Raw genomic sequence first — 14,621 nt, forward strand, 5'->3', positions numbered from 1 at the left:
CCGCGCTGCTAGCTCGGACACTCTGAGGAGACGTGACCGTTACCAAAAAGGCCACTTTCTGTGACAGTCGAGAAAGTGAAAAAACATCCCTCAGAGGCTCAAAGGGCGGCTCCTGGAGAGCAATTAGTACCCTGTGCAGATCCCATGGGTCTAACGGCCTCTTGTACGGAGGGACAATGTGACCAACCCCCTGCAGGAACGTGCGTACCTGAGGAAGTCGTACTATGCGCTTCTGAAAGAATACAGACAGCGCTGGGACTCGTCCGTTAAGGGAGCCGAGCGACAAACCTTTTCCCAAACCAGATTGCAGGAAGGAAGGAAAAGTAGGCAATGCAAATGTCCAGGGAGACACTCCCTGAGCAGAGCGCTAAGATAAGAATATCTTCCACGTCTTGTGGTAGATCTTGGCAGACGTCGGCTTCCTAGCCCGTCTCATGGTGGCAATGACGTCTTGAGATAATCCTGAAGACGCTAGGATCTCGGACTCGATGGCCACACAGTCAGGATCAGGGCCGTAGAATTCAGTGGAAAAAACTGCCCTTGGGACAGTAAGTCTGGCCGGTCTGAGAGTGCCCACGGTTGGCCGACCGTGAGATGCCACAGATCCGGGAACCACGACCTCCTCGGCCAGTCTGGGACGACGAGGATGGCGCGGCGGCAAGCGGAGCTGAGCTTGCGTAGCACTCTGGGCAACAGTGCCAGAGGTAGAACACATAGGGTAGCTGGAACTGCGACCAATCCTGAACTAGGGCGCCTGCCGCCAGAGCACTTTGCTCGTGAGACCGCGCCATGAAAATCGGGACCTTGTTGTTGTGCCGAGACGCCATTAGGTCGACGTCCGGCATCCCCCAGCGGCTACAGATTTCCTGACACCATTCTGGGTGCAGAGGCCATTCCCCTGCGTCCATACCCAGGCGACTGAGGAAGTCTGCTTCCCAATTTCCTACGCCCGGGACGTGAACTGCGGATATGGTGGATGCTCTGTCCCCCACCCACATCAGAATCCGCCGGATTGCCTGGTAGGCTTGGCGATGCGTGTTCCGCCTTGGTGGGCGATGTCTGCCACCGCTGTGGAATTGTCCGACTGAATTCGGATCTGTTTTCCTTCCAGCCACTGCTGGAAGGCTTGCAGGGCAAGATACACTGCCCAGATTTCCAGAACATTGATCTGAAGGATGGACTCCTCTGAAGAGAGTCCTTGACCGTCTGAAAAGGGAAACGTTCCTGTCTAGGGACGTCGACTCCCCAACCCATTGGCAAAGCATGTCCCATTGAAGTGGACGCAGATGAAACTGCGCGAAAGTGACTGCCTCTGCATGAGGCGTCTTAAGGGGTGTGACTGGCCTTGAAGGAGAGACTACACCCCCGTCTGTAGTGAACGCTGCTTGTCCAGCGGAAGCTTCACTATCGCTGAGGGAGTGTGAAACTCCATGCCCAGATATGTCAGCGATTGGGTCGGTGCCCGATGTAACCTTGAAAAGTTGATGATCCACCCGAAACTCTGGAGAGTCTCCAGCGCCACGTTCAGGCTGTGTCGGCATGCCTCTTGAGAGGGTGCCTTGACAAGTGGATCGTCCCAGTAAGGATCACAGAGTGACCCTGAGAGTGCAGGACTGCTCCCACTGCTGCCCTGAACTTGGTGAAAACCCGTAGGGCTGTCGCCAGACCGAAGGGCAGGGCTACGCACTGAAGATGCTCGTCTTCAATAACGAAAACGTAGCAAACGCTGGTGCTCTGGAGCAATCGGCACGTGGAGATAAGCATCCTGATGTCTATTGATGCTAGGAAATCTCCTTGCGACATTGAGGCAATGACGGAGCGGAGGGTTACATCCGGAACCGCCTGGCCTTCACGTGCTTGGTGAGCAGTTTTAGGTCCAGAACGGAACGGAAAGAGCCACCCCTTTTTTGGCACCCCAATCAGATTGGAGGAAAAAACCGTGTCTTGTTCCTGAAGAGGAACAGGGATTACCACTTCTTCTGCCTGCAGAAGAGCATCGGCTCGGTGGGGGGAGGGGGGGGGGAGTTCTGAAGAATCGAGTCGGAGGACGAGAACAGAGCTCTATCCTGTACACGTGAGACAAAATGTCTCTCACCCACCGGTCTGTGACCTGTGGCAGCTAAATGTCGCCAAGCGGGAGATTCTGCCACCAACCGCGGATGCGGAGAGAGAGAGCTGAAAGTCATGAGGAGACCGCCTTGGTAGCGGTTCCTCCTGCTGCCTTCCTTGGGCGTGATTGAGCCCGGCCGGAATCTGAGCCCCTCTGAGCCTTTTGAGCCCTTTTGGACGAGGACAATTGGGACCTGCCCGAGCCTGGGAAGGACCAACCTCGACTGTCCCTCCAGGACAGCATTACTAGGGTAAGTCGCAATGCAGACATTGCGAGGTTAAGGACACCACCTGCGGCACAGATGTACATGTGCTCAAGACCAGCTGCGCAAGCCCAGCTGAAATAGGATAGAGTGCCCATACGGCTGCGAATGCCGGAGCAACCGACACGCTGATAGCTTCACAGACAGATTTCAACCAGAGGTCCATCTGTCTGTCAATGGCATCTTTAAGTGAAGTCCCATCTCCACTGCAACTATGGATCTAGCCGCAAGCCTGGAGATTGGGGGATCCACCTTTGGACCCTGGGTCTAGCGCTTTACCACGTCAGGGGAAAGGGATAACGTGTATCCTTAAAACGTTTGGAGAAAACGCTTATCTGGTAAGCGTGGTGTTTCTGAACTGCTTCTCTGAAGTCAGCGTGGCCAGAAAAATACGCAATATACGCATGAGTACTGAAAAAGGATTTCTCCTGCTGTGAAGCTGACTCCTCCACTGGGGGAGCTGAGGGAGAAATATCCAACATTCCATTGATGGACGCTATAAGATCATTCACTATGGCGTCACCATCCGGTGTATCCGGATTGAGAGCGGTGTCAGGACCAAAGCCCTGATCAGCTACGTCTGCCTCATCATACAGAGAGTCCTTGCTGGGACCTTGACCAGTGATGAAGCCGAGTGCCGCACCCAGCGAGCTAGCTTAGGCTGTCTGGGACTGCCGTCCGTGTCAGAGCCTTCACCCTGGAATGCCTGGGACCCCCCCGGAGCCCTGATTACGTTCCAAATGAGGGTGGCCAGGGAGCATTAATCAAGATTGCCCATGGCCTGTCTGGACTGCAAAGTCTCTATCCCATGACAATCTATCAGCCGAAACTGCAACTCCGTCCCTGTCCCTGGACAGGGTTCACAGATGGTTCCTTTGGCCACCTCTAGTAGAGACCCCGGCTGACCAAGTGCTACAGGGGAGCTTGCACACAATGGGGGTCAGTGGAACCTGCCGGTGGAACAGTATCACATGCAGGAAAAACAGCATAGGAAGCCTTGTTGCTTTTTTGCTGCTGTATTCAAGCCATCTATGCAATGTATAGCATACAAGCATAAACACTTCAGCACATGCAATACAAGCAGCATAGAAAGCCTGTGCCTTGGCACCCTTGCCTTTTTGCTGCTGTTGTCCAGCCATCTAGGAGAATATAGCCCAGAGTAGCGACCGTACAGTGCAATGTATAGCATACAAGCATAAGTACAAATGAACACTTCAACACCTGCAATACAAGCAGCCTAGAAAACCTGTGCCTTAGCACCCTTGCTTTTTTGCTGCTGTTATCTCGCCATCTAGGAGGGCATATAGCCAAAGATAGCGACCTACAGTGCAGTGTATTGAAAGAGGATTTCTCCTGCTGTGCATACAAGCATAAAATACAAATGGACACTTCGGTATTTAGTGGGGTCAGCACTTCAGGTGCTGCTTACCGCCCGCCTATAACGCGGGTGTGTGGTCGCCAGAGCCCTGTGTTGGTTGCCCAGAGCATGTCTCCGTTCCCCAGCTCGGACTGCGTGCAGGAATGGCTGCCGGCGTCCTTCTCCAGCTCGTGTGACGAGGGGCGGGCCGTGGGCGTGCCCCAGACAAGAGCGGGAAACTGGCGTCCCACTGTGTCCAGTGAAGGGGGCTGGAGAATGCAAAGCAGACTCCAGCCCTCGGCGCTGACTGTCTGTACAGCGTCCCGCCTCTCCCCTGACTGGCAGGGCTGGAGGCGGGAACGAAACGAAAACTAGGCCGCAAAGCCGGGGACTCGAGTAATAAGCGCGGCCGTCCATGTGCACGGCCAGCGCGGAAGTCCCCGGCGCACCACAAGTCCCAGCCGCGCCACAATGTAAAAAACACCCAGCAGCGGCCGGCGCGGCAGTTCCCAATACATAAATTCACTCAGCTAAGCTGCAGTGAATAATAGCACGAGCGCACCGCGCTGTTACCCCCCGGCGCACTAACACTCCCAGCAATGCTGGTGTGTGTGTGCGCGCTTGCCCGGGGACACAGAGTACCTTAATGTAGCAGGGCCTGTCCCTGACGATACTCAGCTCCATATCCAGCAGGTTCTCTGGGTCTGTGGATGGAGCCCGGTCTCAGTGCCTGGAGACCTGTAAGATCCCACTTCGCCCAGAGCCCTGAGGGGGGATGGGGAAGGAAAACAGCATGTGGGCTCCAGCCTCCGTACCCGCAATGGGTACCTCAACCTTAAACACCCGACAAAAGTGGGGTGAGAAGGGAGCATGCTGGGGGCCCCATATGGGCCCACTTTTCTTCCATCCGACATAGTCAGCAGCTGCTGCTGACTAAAAACAGTGGAGCTATGCGTGGATGTCTGACCTCCTTCGCACAAAGCAGAAAACTGGTGAGCCAGTGATCCCACTGGGGGTGTATAGCCAGAAGGGGAGGGGCCTTACACTTTTTAGTGTAATACTTTGTGTGGCCTCCGGAGGCAGTAGCTATACACCCAATCGTCTGGGTCTCCCAATGGAGCGCCGAAGAAAATAGTCTAAGGGCTAAGCCACACGGCGAGAAAAACAGTGCGAGTGGAGTGCGATAAAACATCGCATTCCCCTCGGACCAATTCTAGCCTGTGTGTCAGCACACATGAGCGATTATTTTCTCAGCCCTAATCGGACCGAGAAAACAATCGCAGCATGCTGCGATTGTAAGCTGAGTCTCTTTCTCTCGCACCCATTCAAGTGAATGGGGCGAGAGAAAAATCGCACTGCACTCGCGGTACACCGGTGTACTGCCAGTGCAATGCGAGAATGGCAATAGCCGGCTACGCAGTAGAGAGGCAGAGAAATCCCTCCCTCCCCTCCTGAGTGCCGGCCCGCCCCCCACAGCTGAGGTCTGCTCGCACGAACGGACCTCAGTTGCAAGGACACAGGCATGACACTCGGCTCTGCTGTACTGCCAGCACGAGCCGAGTGTCATGCAAGTGGATCGCAGTAGTGCCCGTGTGGCCCCAGCCTTACTGACAGTCTCTATATCCCGTCACATAGAGGTAATGTGACCGACATCAGCCTTTCCACCAACACATCCTAATTGACATCCTATGACCTCACACAAGCTTTGTTATACTGAGAATGTCCTTTGTTGCCTATATTAACCAATCAGAGCTCAGATTAATTAACTGTAGCAAAATAGAAGCTGAGCTGTGATTGGTTGCTATTGGCAGCCTGATAAATCTCCAGGCAACAGAAAGCCCTCCCCCTGGCAGTATATATTAGCTCCCACATACACATATAGACAGGTCATGTGACTGACAGCTGCCGGATTTCCTATGTGGTACATTTGTGGTTCTTGTAGTTTAGCTGCTTATTAATCAGACTAGAAGGTGGCCCGATTCTACGCATCGGGTAGGCACTGTACATGTTCTGGGTGTTGTCTGGGTGTGGCGGGGGGTGAGAGCGGTGTTGTATGTGTGTTGCGTGTGTTGCGTTGTTTGTGGAGCGCTGTGTGTCTGTAGCGTTGTGTGTGTGTGTTGCCCGGTTTGTGTGTGTGTGGTGTGTTTGGGGAGGTATGTTTTGTGCAAAGTGTGTTGTGCGGTATGTGCGTATATTTATGTATGCCGCGGTGTTTGTGTGTTGGGTGTTGTGTGTGTGCGGCGTTGTCTGTGTGTGTGGGTGTCTGTATGGCGGTGTTAGTGGTTCCCAGTGTGTGTGTGGTGTGTTGTGTGTGTGTGTTGGGGGGAGGTGTGCACCTCCCATCGTGCTCCATCCCCGATGCTGCGCATCCCCCATCGTGCCCCATCCTGCGCACCCCCCATCGTGCTCCATCCCCCATGCTGCCCACCCCCCATCGTGCTCCATCCCCCATGCTGCGCATTCCCCATCGTGCTCCATCCCCGATGCTGCGCACCCCCCATCGTGCTCCATCCCCCATGCTGCGCACCCCCCATCGTGCTCCATCCCCCATGCTGCGCACTCCATCGTGCTCCATCCCCCATGCTATAATAGTTCTCCTATTATACTCAGAGAGGAGTATAATAGGAGGACTATAATAGGAGGAGTAGTCCTGGGGGGAGAGGAGTATAATGCCGGCTCCCTGCACATGTGTACCGGGAGCCGGTGTACGCTGGTAACTATGATACACATCGGGTAACTAAGGGACCTTAGTTACCCGATGTGTATAATGGTTACCAGCGTTCACCGGCTCCGTCAAGATCCCAGCATCGCAAGGTTATGTCTGGCGCTGCTGGGATCGTGACGGAGCCGGTGTACACTGGTAACTATGATACACATCGGGTAACTAAGGGACCTTAGTTACCCGATGTGTATAATGGTTACCAGCGTTCACCGGCTCCGTCACGATCCCAGCAGCGCAAGGTTATGTCTGGCGATGCGTGCGGAGGGCCGGGGCGAGTGGCCAATCCATGCGGAGGGCGGGGCCAGGCCGAGGCGAGCGACCAATCCGTGGGGGGCGGAGCCGAGGCGAGCGGCCAATCCGTGCGGGGGGCGGAGCCATGGCGAGCCCAGTGGCCAATCAGCTTTGTGTCACCGTAAGGACACAATTTTGGAGCAAGACAGACAGACAGACAGACAGACAGACAGACAGACAGACAGACAGACAGACAGACAGACAGACAGACAGACAGACAGACAGACAGACAGACAGACAGACAGACAGACAGACAGACAGACAGACAGACAGAATAAGGCAATTATATATATATAGATTTTTATTTTTGAAGGATAATACCAGACTTGTGTGTGTTTTAGGGCGATTATGTGGCGAGGTTGGTGTATGTGTGGTGAGATGTGTGCTGAGGGTGGTATATGTGTTCAAGTGTGTGGTGCATTGTGTGTGTGTTCATATCCCCGAGTGTGGTGAGTATCCCATGTCGGGGCCCCACCTTTTTTTTTTTTTTTTTTAAATCAGATACTTTATTAAAACCGAATACATACAACAGAATAACAAATCGGCATCCAAATTAAATTTATCACATCTATTACCCCTTTAACTCCCCCTCCCGCCCCCTCCCCCACCCCGGCAGCAACACTTCTCCCCGATACTACATCCCATATAGTACACACTTATAATGGGGCCCCACCTTAGCAACTGTACAGTATATACTCTTTGGCGCCATCGCCTTATTTTTTTAAGTCCTCCTTGTTCACATCTGGCCGCTTTTAATTTGCCCCCAACACTTTTCGTTTCACTTTTTCCCCATTATGTAAATAGGAACAAAATTGATTGGTAAATTGGAACGCGCGGGGTTAAAATTTCGCCTCACAACATAGCCTATGACGCTCTCAGGGTCCAGACGTGTGAGTGTGCAAAATTTTGTGGCTGTAGCTGCGACGGTGCAGATGCCAATCCCGGACATACATACACACACACACACACACACACACACACGCCTGGGTTAATAACTGTCTGCGTCTCGCTCTCCCTGTGTCCGTCTCGCTCTCCCTGTGTCCGTCTCGCTCTCCCTGTGTCCGTCTCGCTCTCCCTGTGTCCGTCTCGCTCTCCCTGTGTCTTACCCTGTCTGTCTCTTTCCCTGTGTCTGTCTCTGTATCTTTGTCTGTCTCTTTACCTGTCTCGCTCTTTCCCTGTCTGTTGCTTTCCCTGTCTCTTTCCCTGAGTCTGTCTTTTTGTCTCTTTACCTGTCTTTGTCTGTCTCTTATCTTCTCTTTCACTGTCTCTTTCCCTGTGTCTGTCTCTTAACCTGTCTCTCTCTTTCCCTGTCTGTCTCTTTCCCTGGCTGCATTGTGACACGCCAACATTCCATATAAGGGCGTGGCTGCGCATTCTTCTGAAGTTCTGGCTGCACTGTGGCTCCTAGCTCCATTCGCTTTAATGGAGGCAGGTTTTTTGGTGAACAACGGTAAAGCGCGGGGTTAAAATGTCCCCTCAAAACATAGCCTATAACGCTCTTGGGGTCCAGAAGTGTGAGTGTGCAAAATTTTGTGGCTGTAGCTGCGACGGTGCAGATGCCAATCTCGGACATACATATACACACATACATAAATTCAGCTTTATATATTAGATATATATCTAATATATAAAGGTGTGTGTGTGTGTGCGTGCGTGCGTGTGTGTGTGTGTCCGGGATTGGCATCCGCACCGTCGCAGCTACAGCCACAAAATTTTGCACACTCACACTTCTGGACCCCGAGAGCGTCATAGGCTATGTTTTGAGGGGAAATTTTAACCCCGCTCTTTACAGTTATTCACCAAAAAACCTGCCTCCATTAAAGCGAATGGAGCTGGGGGCCACAGTGCAGCCAGAACTTCAGAAGAATGCGCAGCCACGTCCTTAAATGGAATGTTGGCGTGTCACAATGCAGCCAGGGAAAGAGGCAGGCAGACACAGGCAGACAGACAGACAGACAGACAGACAGACAGACAGACAGACAGACAGACAGACAGACAGACAGACAGACAGACAGACAGACAGACAGACAGACAGACAGACACAGGCAGACAGACACAGGCAGACAGACACAGGCAGACAGACACAGGCAGACAGACACAGGCAGACACAGCAGACACAGGCAGACAGACACAGGCAGACAGACACAGGCAGACAGACAGACACAGGCAGACAGACACAGGCAGACAGACAGACAGACACAGGCAGACAGACAGACAGACACAGGCAGACAGACAGACACAGGCAGACAGACAGACACAGGCAGACAGACACAGGCAGACAGACAGACAGACAGACAGACAGACAGACAGACAGACAGACAGACAGACAGACAGACAGACACAGGCAGACAGACACAGGCAGACAGACACAGGCAGACAGACACAGGCAGACAGACACAGGCAGACACAGCAGACACAGGCAGACAGACACAGGCAGACAGACACAGGCAGACAGACAGACACAGGCAGACAGACACAGGCAGACAGACAGACAGACACAGGCAGACAGACAGACAGACACAGGCAGACAGACAGACACAGGCAGACAGACAGACACAGGCAGACAGACACAGGCAGACAGACAGACACAGGCAGACAGACAGACAGACACAGGCAGACACAGGCAGACACAGGCAGACACAGGCAGACACAGGCAGACACAGGCAGACAGACACAGCAGACACAGGCAGACAGACACAGCAGACAGACACAGGCAGACAGACACAGGCAGACAGACACAGGCAGACAGACACAGGCAGACAGACAGACAGACACAGGCAGACAGACAGACACAGGCAGACAGACAGACACAGGCAGACAGACAGACAGACACAGGCAGACAGACAGACAGACACAGGCAGACAGACAGACAGACACAGGCAGACAGACAGACAGACACAGGCAGACAGACAGACACAGGCAGACAGACAGACAGACACAGGCAGACAGACAGACAGACACAGGCAGACAGACAGACAGACACAGGCAGACAGACAGACAGACACAGGCAGACACAGGCAGACAGACAGACAGACACAGGCAGACAGACAGACAGACACAGGCAGACAGACAGACAGACACAGGCAGACAGACAGACAGACACAGGCAGACAGACAGACAGACACAGGCAGACAGACAGACAGACACAGGCAGACAGACAGACAGACACAGGCAGACACAGGCAGACAGACAGACAGACACAGGCAGGCAGACAGACAGACACAGGCAGGCAGACAGACAGGCAGACACAGGCAGGCAGACAGACAGGCAGACACAGGCAGGCAGGCAGACAGGCAGACACAGGCAGGCAGGCAGACAGGCAGACACAGGCAGACAGGCAGACACAGGCAGACAGACAGACACAGGCAGACAGACAGAGGCAGACAGACAGACAGAGGCAGACAGACAGACACAGGCAGACAGACAGACACAGGCAGACAGACAGACACAGGCAGACAGACAGACACAGGCAGACAGACAGACACAGGCAGACAGACAGACACAGGCAGACAGACAGACACAGGCAGACAGACAGACACAGGCAGACAGACAGACACAGGCAGACAGACAGACACAGGCAGACAGACAGACACAGGCAGACAGACAGACACAGGCAGACAGACAGACACAGGCAGACAGACAGACACAGGCAGACAGACACAGGCAGACAGAGACACAGGGAAAGAGAGGTAAAGAGACAGACAGAGAAAGACACAGGGAAAGAGACAGAGGGAAAGAGGGAAATAGACAGGGAAAGAGAGGGAAAGAGACAAACAAGGAAAGTGTCAGAGATAGATAGACAGGGAAAGAGATTGAGACAGATGGAAAAAGAGACAGACAGTCAGAGACAGAAAGGGAAAGAGACAGACAAAGAGATAGAGAGAGAGAGACAGAGATATATACAGAGGGGGAGACAGACATAATTACATTTCTATCCATTTGTTTTGTGGTTTTTGTGTGCAGAATACATTTTTGTTAATAGATTCTATTTTGTTAACAGCAGTTATTAACCCGGGCGAAGCCGGGTAGTACAGCTAGTCTAATATATAAAGCTGAGTGTGTGTGTGTGTGTGTGTGTGTGTGTGTGTGTGTGTGTGTGTGTGTGTGTGTGTGTGTGTGTGTGTGTATGTATGTATGTGTGTGTGTATATGTATGTGTGTATGTCCGGAATCGGCATCTGCACCGTTGCAGCTACAGCCACAAAATTTTGCACACTCACACGTCTGGACCCCGAGAGCGTCAAAGGCTATGTTTTGAGGGGAAATTTTAACCCCCGCGCATTACAGTTATTCGCCAAAAAACCTGCCTCCATTAAAGCGAATGGAGCTGGGAGCCACAGTGCAGCTAGAACTTCAGAAGAATGCGCAGCCACGTCCTTAAATGGAATGTTGGCGTGTCACAATGCAGCCAGGGAAAGAGAGACGCAGCCAGGGTAAGAGACAGACACAAAGAGACAGACCGGGAAAGAGACACACAAAGAGACAGACAGGAAAACAGACACAGGGAAACAGACAGAAGAGATAAACAAACACAGGTAAAGAGACAGACAAAGACAGACACAGACAGACAAAGAGACAGACACAGAGAAAGAGAGACAGGGAAAGAGAGGAACAGAGACAGACAGGGAAAGAAACAGACAGGGAAAGTGACAGAGATAGACAGACAGGGAAAGAGATTGATACAGACTGAGAAAGACAGAGACATTCAGAGACAGACAGGGAAAGAGATTGAAACAGACTGAGAAAGAGACAGAGACATTCAGAGACAGACAGGGAAAGAGACAGACAGACAGAGATGGAGAGAGAGACAGAGATATATACAGAGGGGGAGACAGACATTACATATCTATTTGTTTTGTGGTTTTTGTGTGCAGAATACATTTTTGTTAATACATTCTATTTTGTTAACAGCAGTTATTAACCCGGGCGAAGCCGGGTAGTACAGCTAGTATATATATATATATACACATATACCCCCCACACACACATCTCAAAGAAAGTGTTGCTCTATTTGACTTTTCACCACATCCACAGGGAGTAACTTGTACAGATTCTGCTACAAATTCAAGTAGGAGTTTTTTTCACAGCATTTCTGGACTTATCCTAAGGTGTGAACTTCAGGTACATAACTGCTTCAGTTCATGTCAACTTACGTGTGACGGGAGTTTTAGCGATGGGCTTGTCTACTTGGGTTATTGAAGGGAGCCGGGTTCTCATTGGGGTGATTGTTGCATCTAGAAAACAGGAAAAAGTGGGATCAGCAAACGGGAATTGGTACTGGAGACAGACAGGACAGAGTAATCATAGACTGGGGACAGTTAAGGGTGCGCAAGCTGTCCCTTTAAGAGGCTGGCAGCACCTGCGTGTCCCATGGATCCTGCCTGGCCCTGGAACAGAGAAAGTGCCGTGTGTGTGTGTGTGTGTGTGTGTGTGTGTGTGTGTTGCTCTATTTGAGTTTTCACCACATCCACAGAGAGTAACTTGTACAGATTTTCCTACAAGTTCAAGATGGAGTTTTTTTTACAGCATCTCTGGACTTATCCTAAGGTGTGAACTTCAGGTACATAACTGCTTCAGTTCGTGTATACTTACGTGTGACGGGAGTTTTAGCGATGGGCTTGTCTACTTGGGTTATTGAAGGGAGCCGGGTTCTCATTGGGGTGATTGTTGCATCTAGAAAACACAGGAGACACTTATCCACCTGTACGTCCTTACCCATCCCCTATAAATCAGTCATTTATTATGGTAAAGCCCCCACTTCATCTGGCCCATTCTCACAAAGCAAAGTCAACCAAATACTAATCCCCGCTATGTAACCCCCACCTCTATAAGACGACTCCCTGACATCCAGTCACCTGCTTCTCTCTTCCCACGACCACGTCCTTTGCTCTGAACAATTGGCAATTCGGTCTCTTCCTGAGGCATCTCAGAAATTTTCTGTAAGAAGAGTTTCTCCAAGGCTTCAGCCATCAAAACGATATCATCCCCAGGCTAAAGAAAAAAATAGACAAACAGAAAAGCAATTTATTAAAAGACACAAGCTTTGAATAATCACAAAAGCTAAACGTCTGCACAATCCAAAGCACATCACATGATCTGCGAGGATTTACAACTGGCCTAATGTTTTTTATTGTGGTCATAAATCCTCACCAGTCTGCGGCTGCGCGCTTCATGTCACTATTCAGAGTAAGATGTCCGGTGTGCGCATGAGGGATATCACCATTTCTGGCTCTATGACTTCTCTCCTCATGCTCACCAGTTCCCTCTCTCCATACTCTGTAACTTGCAATCCACCGGCGCTGGTACATTAGAGGAGCTGCAGTGATTTCTCCCATAGACAGCACAGCGGGGAATTCCTGGCCTTTTTTTGTACTTTTAAAAGGTGACAAATATGAGCTGCAGACACATGGAGGACATCACAGCAGAGCTGAGGTGCATTGATCTGAATTAAGCTCTGATGAAGTAAAACACCTGAGCTCTGCAATGTATTTCTGTCTGCTCCCTTCCCTGATCCTCACACCATCCCCTCTCCATAGAGGATAATAGGCCGTGTTCTCCTGCAGGCCGTCTCCTCCTGGAGCAGCTTTTTTTTTTTTTTACAAGGGCAGGAGAAGTGTGTAAGGCTATGTGCACACGTGTGTGCTCTGCACCGCACACAAAAGGTCCGCTTCAGACCGCAGTTGAAAAGCTCCGTTCTGAAGCGCCTGGTCCCTGCAGAATTCGTGCGCTCTGGATGCTGCCTCTCCCTATAGACAGCATGCACAGCGCACGAAAGAAGTGACATGTCACTTCTTAGAACGCACGCATCGGGCAGCAGCCGAATCGCTGCGTTCTAATACGCCACGTGCGCACATCTCATGCACAATCTTCATAGATTGTGCAGGGGACGCAGGCAGTTACGCTGCGATGCAGAACGCAGCGTAACTGCATGCAATACACACACGTGCGCACACAGCCTAATACCCGAGGACAAAAGCGGATTTCTCTGATATGATGCATTAAAAAGTTTCTCAGTTTCCTGTACTACTGATTTATGTCAAAGTTTCTTAAAAGTACAGTTCCTTTTTACGAAGACGGTGGGCAGCAGCAGACAGATTTTAGGAGTGTCCTTAACCTCTTCCTATCCTGAGTCCCCCCAGGTGGGGGACATTCAAAATAATACACAAGGCTATGTGCCCACAGGAGTTTGCACCTGAGGATAAATCTGCAGGTACGGCCGCAGGTTTCCTGCTGCTGTAAAGCGAAATAAAGGCGGTAAACCTGCCAACATTCATGCGGATTGCCTGCAGAAGTCCCGGCCTCTATCTCCATAGTGGAGGGCTGGGATTTCCGCAGGTAATTCCGCAGAAAGAATTGACATGCAATTACGTGCGGCTGCGGGATCTCCGCAGCATGGACACAGCACTCCCCATGTCCCATAGGATAACATGGGGAGTGTCTGCACATGCTGAAACCTGCGGATTTATCTGGAAAATCCAGAAAATCCATGGATTTTCCGTTGATCAATCCGCAGGTTTAATCTCCCGTGGGCCTTAAGCTCCTTTGTCCCCTGGCAGGGGACATCAATATTTTATACACATTTTATTGTTGTCTTCTGCCAGCGGGTTTGAGCAGATTCTGTTTACTACCGAGCGCTGGAATAAATATAACTGATGACGACCTATAATAGGTTTTCAATGGGCGAAACAGGAAATTGTATTGGATAGGAAAAGGTTTATGCTAGGCTAAAGGGCCCAACTTTCTAGCCAACGTCGAGTCCATACTTCTGTGTTGTTGGAGTCCTGCCGAGCATCGGGGTATTCCAGGACCCTCCTCACTGGAAGGGCAAGAGCTATTGCTTTGAACTAAACCAGCGCTGCTGGACCTTTTACTAAGACGTT

General features: G+C 51.5%; 1 protein-coding gene across 2 annotated transcripts in view; it reads right to left on the reverse strand.

Moving 5' to 3' along the window:
- BRD4 (bromodomain containing 4) overlaps nucleotides 1–14,621 on the reverse strand; it is a 162,487-nt gene that overhangs the window by 112,882 nt on the left and 34,984 nt on the right. The window contains exons 3-5 of one of the 2 annotated variants that reach the window (XM_075346360.1): nucleotides 12,597–12,732; nucleotides 12,334–12,414; nucleotides 11,895–11,975 (exon numbers count right to left, since the gene is read on the reverse strand). In XM_075346360.1, the coding sequence (XP_075202475.1) occupies nucleotides 11,895–11,975; nucleotides 12,334–12,414; nucleotides 12,597–12,732 (298 nt within the window). Of the gene's footprint in view, nucleotides 1–11,894; nucleotides 11,976–12,333; nucleotides 12,415–12,596; nucleotides 12,733–14,621 lie in introns of those variants that run through there. The other variant, XM_075346359.1, reaches the window with a different exon arrangement.

The sequence above is a fragment of the Anomaloglossus baeobatrachus genome, chromosome 4 (genome assembly GCF_048569485.1).
Source record: "Anomaloglossus baeobatrachus isolate aAnoBae1 chromosome 4, aAnoBae1.hap1, whole genome shotgun sequence".
Taxonomy (NCBI): Eukaryota; Metazoa; Chordata; class Amphibia; order Anura; family Aromobatidae; genus Anomaloglossus; species Anomaloglossus baeobatrachus.